Source organism: Parasteatoda tepidariorum, chromosome 5 (genome assembly GCF_043381705.1).
Source record: "Parasteatoda tepidariorum isolate YZ-2023 chromosome 5, CAS_Ptep_4.0, whole genome shotgun sequence".
In the NCBI taxonomy this organism is placed as follows: domain Eukaryota; kingdom Metazoa; phylum Arthropoda; class Arachnida; order Araneae; family Theridiidae; genus Parasteatoda; species Parasteatoda tepidariorum.
Genome location: NC_092208.1, coordinates 7,961,501 through 7,971,347, shown reverse-complemented (window position 1 = coordinate 7,971,347; position 9,847 = coordinate 7,961,501). Strand labels below are relative to the sequence as shown.

Here is a 9,847-nt window from a genome sequence, read left to right as displayed (position 1 = left end):
AAAACACTCAACGAATTGAACTTTTCGACAATATTTAATCTGTAAAAATAAATTTTCCAAAAAGTACATCGGGAAACGAATAAAGAGTTAATTATCTTTTCCTCCTTAAATAACAATTGCAGCTTCTCAAAAAATATCACCTAAATACTGCACTGCAGCGTCATTTTTACCCAAACAAATTTCGTGTTAGTAATCGATCAAAGAAATGCTTTTTTAGATTAGCAAAACTCGACGTAAGTTGACGGAAATCCGATATAAGACGAAGAAGATTGATGTTAAAAATATTAAACTCAGCTACAATTCAATGTTTTCTTATTAAGGTTACATCCACGTACTTTGTAAAATAAAATCGATGAGTAAGTCAATGGCTTTCAAATTGCAGGTAATTACCAAGTAGATTATATGACAGTAATAAGGTTGATACTTTTCCTTTTCCTTGGTTCATTGTTATGTAGTTAAAATACAAAAAATCAATAATAAGAATATTTTATTTTCATGGAACTATGGAGCTTATGTATGGCTTTACGGCACTTTCTAAAAATAATATTTTTAATTAATTGTAAACTTCTGGTGTTATTTTTTATTTTGTGATAAGGGTAATGGAAAATTTTACTATTATTAAAATGGGTCTTGGTAGCCAAGTGGTTATAGAATCGGACTCCGGCCGGACAGGCCGATCGCCGATATTCCCCAAATGCAAGAGACAACTATATATATATATATATATATATATATATATACAGTGGAACCCGCTTAAAAGTTCCCTTTTAAGAAGTTTTCCCGCGTAAGAAGTTATTTTTTAAAAAAACCAATTACCATAATGTTAAATTTACTTTTATAAGAAGTTTTTTTCCCGTTTAAGAAGTTTCCTCTCCTAATTTCAATTTTTTAAAATTTTATTTAAAATGTCTTATTTAGTTTTAACTTGCCCTTACAAACACATGTATGGGTACTGACCACTGACCTTCATCACTCCTTTGTTACAAAGAAAGGTGACTTATCAGGAACAGGTGTGAGCAAAGGAATGTGATCCTTTAGATGAACTATGAAACTGATAAGAATGTAGGGAATAGCTTTGTCATTGTGTCCACCTTAAATGAATAGCCTGGTGACTCACGAACTTCACTGCTGTCCACACCCATTCAATAACTGAAGAGAAAGATACATCTAAACATTTAGCAGCATTTCGTTGAAAATTTTCTTAGTGTAGGCGCTTATGTTATCTTAAAAATCATCGTAAAAAGTTTGATTTTTGTGGAAAATGTCCTGTAAAGGCATTAAGCGTAAAGCTCTATCTATTGATGACAAAGTAAAAATTTTAAAAGCTGTTGACAGCTATCCTCAATTAACACGAGTTCAAATAGCAAAAAATTTAGATCTTCCTGTTACTACGTTAAATGGCATTATTGCTAAGAAAGACATCATCTTAAACTCTTCTTGTTCCGGTGCATCCCAGAAAGTAAAAAAAGTGAAGAAAGGAAAATACGAAAATATTGAAGAGAAACTGATGATATGGTTTAAACAAGCAAGATCCGCCAACATACCTGTCAACGGAACTCTTCTTAGAGGAAAAGCATTAGAGATTGCGGAGAAATTGAATGTTGATTTTACGCCTTCCAATGGATGGATTGATCGGATGAAAAAAAGAGCTGGTCTAGTTTATAAAACAATTAAAGGAGATTGTAACAGCGTTGATTTACAAGAAGCTGAAGAATGGAAAGCTAAATTACCTGAAATTATTTCAGGGTATCAACCAAAGAACATTTTTAACATGGATGAATGTGGACTGTTTTTCAATCTTTTACCAGATAAAACTTTTGCCTTTAAAGGTGAACCCTGTCATGGCGGAAAAAACAGTAAAGAACGTTTGACAATTTTAGTTNTCATTGTGAATCAAAGATGGTCGCTCAGAGCGCAGCGTATAAGAGAGGAGAAAATCAGATTTTTTAAAATTTTCAAGCTATTTTCACCAAACACTTTTAATAAATTTCTGCACATTTTTGTTGCATTCCTTCTTTGTTGGAATTTGTACAAAATACAATGGTGCACATGAACTTGAACCAACCATGAATAAATGATCAGGTTTAACTTTAAACTATTAGGAATCATCTTAATTTTAGTTCATTTGCTGAGTCAGTGCGTATACATTCAGTGATAAAAAAAGGGAGCCAATTGTAAGCCAAATAAACAGCGCAAAGCAGTTGAAAATTATTCTTAAAAGAACTGACAAAACTTTACAGTAGACATCATTTCATAAATATAATAATTTCATTGAAAAAAAGATTTCTATGTATTAACAGCATTAAAATATTGGTTTTTAAGGTAAACCATGTTTGTGCTACATTGATCACAAGAATAGATAAGAAAGTTCAATAATAAAATCATTTTGCAAGAACAGCTTTTCTCACTGTTGTCAATAAAAAATCATTAAAAAATTATACTATCATATTTCATACAATTATAATAAAGAAAGCAATATTACTTACAGTACTATGTCCGAAACCAGGATGATTCCAGCCTAACACTGAATAACTGGCATCAATAGGAGTTCCTGTTATTCCAAATTCATAAAATCCAGAATTACCTTCACAACAGATAACCTAAATTTAAGATAAATTAATTGATTGAGAAAATTTTTTGTTTTACAAAAAAAAACGAGGCAAAAACTTTTTAAAGCTCTTCTTTCAAAAGAGAAAAAATTAAAACTAATTTATTGGGCAATACCAATTAGATTTTTAATGTTCTTAACAATATGGTAATTGTAAAACAAAAGGAAGTTAGGGAGAAAAAACAGAAAATTTCAATAATAAGCTCTTTTATCAGTTCTTTAGACAATTTTAGTTCAATATTTTATCACATTTAGTAGCATGAATAGTAAAATATATATATATACATATATATATATTACTTTACAGTTGACACAACTAATCTACTTTGCTAAATTATTTTTTTCTACTGCTGTAATTAAAGGGAAAAAAAGATTTTTTCCAGTGCTTCGGTAGACCAAATTTTTTTTCTTCAGGTCTGTAGTATATAAACAGTCACTTGCCAGATTATTAGAGACACTATAGGATTCTATGTCAAATCTTAATTATCAGGTAATGCTGTACAACTTTATTGTTTTTACGGGGATGTAACCAGCCTGCACTTGTTTACGTTCGTGTATTAATTGGTTAGCATTGCAATGCAATGCGTTAAAAATAAATGCAAATGGGAAGTATGTAAAAAGTCTCCTAAATAAAAACCCTTTACATGTATGTTTAAATATAAAAGTACAGCACATAAACGCGTGCAAAACAAATAATTATTAAAAAACTACAGTGCGTCTAATAATTTTGTCTAATTATTATAATATACTAATATAATACCTGATATAATAAGTATTCTATATTTATATTATATACCATCTACTAATTTATCCAATCATCGAATTTATATATTGTCGAATTTAACCTATTGATACAGGAACGTAAAATAGTGCTAACCGGTTTCAACAGCGTAAAAACAATAAAGCTGTATAGAGTATCAACTGATAATTAAGATTTTACATAGAATCTTATAGTGTTTCTAAAAATTTGACCAGGGACTGTATATATATATATATATATCTTCTTAGGGACTGTTTTTTGGGAATAGTGAGGAAAAATAAATCACGTAAAATTGTTGATTTTTCTTCAGGTATAACGAAAATAAAAAATAATAAAGTTGTGACAATTAAATTAATTATTGAAGCTGTGACAAATAATATATAACAGATATTGTTTCATTAGCATTGAACAACTAAAAAATGGAGTCACCTATTTATTGTAAGACAATTAATCGTTTGACAGTGATTGAGCTGTGAACATGATTCGTCATTTGACGGAGAATATGATTTTATTTGCATTCGTATTTGATCGTAAAAAAAATGTTTAACTATCATCTTTCTCAACAGCATTCTCCAGTAAATCAAGGAGAGCTGAAATTTGTGGATTCAATTCATCTTGGAAAGAGTGATTAGTCTTTTGTTCCAGAATCAGTGACTTTAATTTTGTGACTGTATTTAAGGTTAGAGGCGACGACCACATTACAATTTCTTTCACATGATTCCAGTCATCATCAGTAAGTGATTGCTTCAGGAGCAGAAACTTTTTGATTCTTTCCTCAGATTGTATAATTTCGTTTTTGTATCTCTTCGTTTCATTGATATTATCAAAAGATACATTCAAAAGCAAGGTGGCACTTTCAAGAAAACCTTTACTCAGTGCGTACTCTATACATCTACGACAAATAAGTCGAAATTCTGCAATGTTTTCGAGAGAAGACAAGTTGTAGTTTATGAATTTTTGCAACACATCGTCTTCTCTTTTTGAGACAATGAACGGCATGTCTATGAAGCGCTTGAAAAAATAATTATCCCATTTTTTCAAAAAGTTTGCTTTAAAATGGTGAATTTCCTGTCTCGTCTCGAAATACCAATTCAGGAACTGGTCCACACGCTCATAATTGGACAAAAATATTAATGTCAAGTAGATAGCATACGGAGATGATATTGTTGTCTTAAATGTTCCAATTCGTACAGATTGATAAGCCCATCTCAAGAAAGATTCAACTGCTTGGATATTGCCATCCCATATCCACTCAATACAAATGTGCCAATGTCTAAGTCTAATAAGCCACGATATTATCGGTCTATCTTGCGTTCCTTGCTCTAGAAGTTTGCTTTTATATGGATAACATTCTGGTGGCAATGTAGATTTTGATAATAACATGTGGAGTGAATGCAGATTGCTTGAGTAAATAGCATGCTTAAATTCAGGCAGACCAAACATAAAGCAGGTAAATAGTGTAATCTCTTCTTCGGAAGCATCATTTAATATCGTAACAGCCATGCTCAGATTTTCTAATTCCAGCAAATAGAACAACACTTCCTTGCAATGAAATTCATTTTTTAGAAGTGATCGTCTTAGCCTTAAAGGACTGGCACTCCATATTTCTTCAAACATTATCATTTCATTTCCCCTTTTACTCATGTTAGAACCTATATTTAGCATTATGCATGGATAAATGTCTTCTTGAAGATTATCCAATAGTTCAAAAATAGTGGACAAGAATATTCTTTGATATGGCCAACTTTCGAACAAAAACACTAATACGTGAGAATGATTCCGAAAAAATTCGGTCATTTGAGTTCTACGATTGACATGAGATAGTAAAAAACATAAAACATCTAAAGTTTCTGAAGAACCCTGATAAGATGAAACTTCTACAAATTCCATGAATTCAGCAACTTGCAAAAGCCACTTACTCAAATGATCGTTTTTCTCCTGCTCCGACAATTTTTTCCAAAAATACTTTAGGGCAACTATGTTAACAAATTGAATCGAATAAGCAATCATATTTACATCAATACTAAGCTTATCATCGTATATGTTTTCATGATCTGTGAGTCTAGTTAGAAAACTCCCTAAATTATTCTCGATGACACATGTCCAATATAACATCAAATCATGATTGTATATATCTGTTACCCGAATGATTCTAAATCGGTTTCTAAATTGCTCTGGAATTTTCTCCCACAAAATTGAAGCATATTCCCCTAAACAGTGAGAGCAGGCTATCTCATACAAATAGCAAATATCTAAGCTTCCTAAGGTTCCATTATCGAATAGTTCCGTAAGGGATTTCACTATGTCAACTGTCCCCTCAACTGTCCAATAAATTGTACCATGTTTTATGTAATACTCCCTGAGATTTCTTTGATATCCTGTCCATTCATCGTAACTACGAAGCGCTTTCGACAACTGCAACATAATGGGTCGAATAACGTATGAGATTTTGGTCATCAGCGATGAGGGCAAACAGCTATTGGACAATTTGTCCAATATTCTTCCCTCTAACTTATCGATATCGTATAAGAAGGAAGACGCCATTTCATTCCTTATATCAGGCGCCGTCCATAGCCCAATTGCAATCGACACTACTGCAATACGCTGCAGGGAAGGTGGTTCAGAAAAATTGTTTATGAAGTCAGCTCTTTTAGTCGATTCTGTTTTTGAAGTTATGAGTGTCCAGCTTTTAGATCTCTTTTCTTTACACACTCCATCTGTAAAATAAAATTTTTAACTTTAGTTTTGAATTAAAGATTCGAATGAAAACAATTCAAAGAACATAATGCATACGCACTTTATCACGAACCAAAGTCATACATTTATTCTACATGTTACTGGTTAAGTGGAAATCAAGTATTGTTTACAATACTCAGGTTATGTCTAATTCAATTTAGTTACTATTTTATGATTTTTTTCTTTTTGCTTTTAAACGAAAAATTTGTGTAATTTTTTTTAACTTAAGATATTTTTATCAAATTGGTCATTGAATACATTTTAAAATACGAATGATTAATTACCTTATTATTTACCTACGAGGAATTGTGGTAACGCGCAGTGGTAATTTATGTAGTAAAATCAACTGGTAATTGCAGGTGACTAGCATAAAATATGAGTTGTCGTATATTGTCATACGTAAGATATACGGTATCAATGACTCTATATTTTGTTTGAACTTACAGTATGAGGAAAGATTTTAGTTTTTAGCTATGGACATTACATAAAAAGTGATACGCATTAAGAAATTTTATTAATCGCGTTTCGTTATACTAAATGTTAGTCATAAATTCTTATAATTAAAAAAAAGAAGTTGAAGTCAATGAACTATGAACATTTGTGTTCAGAAGTGCATAATTTTTGTAAGAAATTGAAAAAAAATACGTTTTAGTGTCTGATTTCGTGACTATAAATATAGCCTGCACTAATTGATTTGCATATTTCAGTTCACACCCTTGAACTATTAATAAGTTATTCAGTGTGATTCGCTTTACCTTCTTTTCTTGTGCACTGTGTAGAGCGCTAGAAAAATCGCCCTGAATAAGTTTTTTTCTAACGCTCGGATTTTCGCGTACTAAGTGTCAATCTTAATGGCTTCTAGGGGTGATTTCAAATATGCTAATATTTTATCGATAATTGTTAATAAAGTTAAGAAATAAGGCACAAAAATGTAATTTCCCTGAATAAACATTTTTTTTTTTTTTTTGCATATTTGGATTCTTGACCTACAGAATATAGGGGGTGGCTGCGATCTGGAAATTGTGCTCCCCTTAATCTTAATTTCCCTTTTTGTGTTTTTAGTCATATTTTTAAAACTAAAAGAGCAATTTAGAAAAAAAATTGCACCCGCCTGTGAAACCCATCTACCGAAAGATAATTTCACTCAAACAATAATTTTTAATAATTTTATGAAAAAATTTTGAATTATGAGGCATAAATTTTTTTACACCATAAAACCCCACGTATTTTTCTTTTGCAAAATCTAAAGTTTAAACTATTTTTATTTAGCAGAAGCCGCGATAAATTAAAATTAATTACTTTTTAAAAAATGATTTGGTGACAATGTCGAAATATTTAAATGGGGCGATTAATATTTAAATGTGGTTAACGTAAGAGGAACTTGACTTACGCACGCGTAACGTCTAATTTCATTCATATTTTTTCCGCTGATAGCCGAACGTTAATCTTTTTTTTTTTTAATTATGAAATAAGATGTTTCTTTTTAAGTCATCCGAAAATTTACTCGTAATTTAGCAAAGAGATTCAAATAAAACATTATAATTAACGAATGTTGAGTTTTATGAAATCATGTTTCTGATAAAATGTGGTTATACATATGCTTTCTTGTGAAACTTTTTTTAGTAAATTCATTAAAGAATTCATACAGTTTCAATATACATATGTATGAATTGATATGGAATAATATATTTAATAATTATCAAGCAATTACAACATAAATGAAAATAAAAGAGCTACAAAATGTATTGTTATATCGAATAAAATTGTAATATCATCGATGATCATGTTTTGATATTCTATGTCGCCACCAAGAGAATAGAATTGCCAAATCACGCCAAGATTTTTAAACATCTTAAAATTTCTCAACATGTTGTATAATGTCTTAATCTTGAAATAAATTTTTAAATTACCTGACCACGAGTGCTTCTCACCACTATTTTACCAACTATTTAAGTGTATTTCGTTCATTTTTCAAATTTTTATTTTATACTCTACCATGTAGGTTATTTTTTGAATAATATACTCATATATTTTTTAGCATTTTAATTTAGGTTTTACTTTAAATCAAGTGCCCGTTTTTAAATTATTATCAAGTACTTAATAAAAGAAAACTAAGAATTGTTGCTTGTAAAAAATTAAAAAAAAAAAAAAACATTCTGCTGCTTACTCAAAGAAAAACAGCTGATTATTTTTCTGAAATACTATTTTCTTGAAAAGTGAAGACAAATTATTACTTTTCTTATTTATCTTATTTTTCTTATTTGTATAATTAAAAGTAAGCGCAAATGTGGGTAATGCAAGAAATACAAAAGATTACATTGTTTTTTAAATGGACAAAAATGCTGGAATTACTCTTTTATTTTAAAGTCCAAATATATTCTCTCGCACTAAAGTTAAAAAAAAGTGCCCTTTAAAAAAAAAAAAAAAAAAAAAAAAAAAAAAAAAAAAAAAAAAAAAAAGATAAAAATATTTTTTAAGAAAGTTGTCTATATTATGGAAAATAAAAGATGGAAAATAGATAAATGGAAAATAAAAGCGAAACACAAACTTAGAACAATCCCGGTAGCCGAGAGTGAAATAGAGAATGAATACGTTACTAGTCCAACCTTCGCTACATCGGACAAAACAGACGCACTTCAAACATTTGACTGAAAGAACTTGGTAGTTACGCCCGTTATCTAGAATGTGATAAGTATTCAAGACCTCTTGGAAATGGTCTAGCTTTGAACTGGACTTTGAAGAATAAACTACAACAGCAATTGCTTTGCTGCACAATATCATAAGATTTCAAAACTTGAAATTACAAAGGCATGAAAGAAATGTACAAGGAGTACATTGGAATAAAAATAATTGAATTTTCGTTCGAAAATCATTATCTGTTAAACTTGTAAAAAATACCATGATGGTTACTCTGAAACAAAAGGGAATGTAATTGCAAAATTAAAATTTGACGGGCTGAATTTAATTATTTTCTAAATTGCAATCATTTGAAAGTTTTTGTAATTGCATTTTTCTCTCTCCAATTTTTCACTCTTTTTGCTATACGTTACTTTTTATTTTATTCTGCAAAAAACAGGCACTTGGAAACTTGAATTTAAAAAATGTGAAAAAATATTAGCATTCGTTAAATAGTTTAAGAATTTTCGAATGTTGTTAGTTGTTGTTAATTTACGTCGCACTAGAGCTGCACAATGGGCTATTGGCGACGGTCTGGGAAACATCCCGGAGGATGATCCGAAGACACGCCATCACAACTTTGATCCTGTGCGGAGGGGTGCTGATTTGAAACTGTAGTAGAAAATACCACGTGGCACTCTCTGCAATTTGCAGTAATGCAATCGCTGAAAAGGCTATTTTCCTTTATGAACTTGAGGCAATTTTAACACACCTGCATCAGCTATTTTATTTAAAATAAATACACTGGTTATCATAAATTAAGGAAAATTCACAAAAATCGCGATAACTCAAGAAATTACACATGGAATTTTATGAAACTTACCCACAATATACAACACATAGTAAGGTATTAAACAACATAAAAAGAAATTATCAGACATTAATAGTAGTATAGAAATTAGCACATGTATAAAATAAACAAATTGGAAGTATCGGTTTGCAATAGAAAAAGTACCTTTAATATGGAATATGATTGCCTCTAGAAGCAATACAGCACAAACAGCGATGTGTGATGCTTTCAATTATGCGGTCTATCAGTTCAATAGGAAGTGAGAGCCATTGCTCTT

At 30.4% G+C, this 9,847-nt stretch overlaps 2 protein-coding genes across 2 annotated transcripts in view; one reads left to right on the top strand and one right to left on the bottom strand.

The window, feature by feature from the left end:
• The first annotated feature begins 1,261 nt into the window (after positions 1-1,261).
• Positions 1,262-2,053, top strand: LOC122270029 (tigger transposable element-derived protein 4-like). Its single transcript, XM_043045818.2, has one exon. The coding sequence runs from the start codon at positions 1,262-1,264 to the stop codon at positions 2,051-2,053; it is 792 nt and encodes a 263-aa protein (XP_042901752.2).
• A 1,735-nt stretch (positions 2,054-3,788) lies between these two features.
• Positions 3,789-9,847, bottom strand: part of LOC107451088 (uncharacterized) — a 9,070-nt gene continuing 3,011 nt past the window's right edge. The window contains exon 2 of the mRNA XM_016067074.4: positions 3,789-6,085. Coding sequence (XP_015922560.2) covers positions 3,912-6,085 — 2,174 coding nt within the window. The 3' untranslated portion in view covers positions 3,789-3,911. The remainder of the gene's footprint in view (positions 6,086-9,847) is intronic.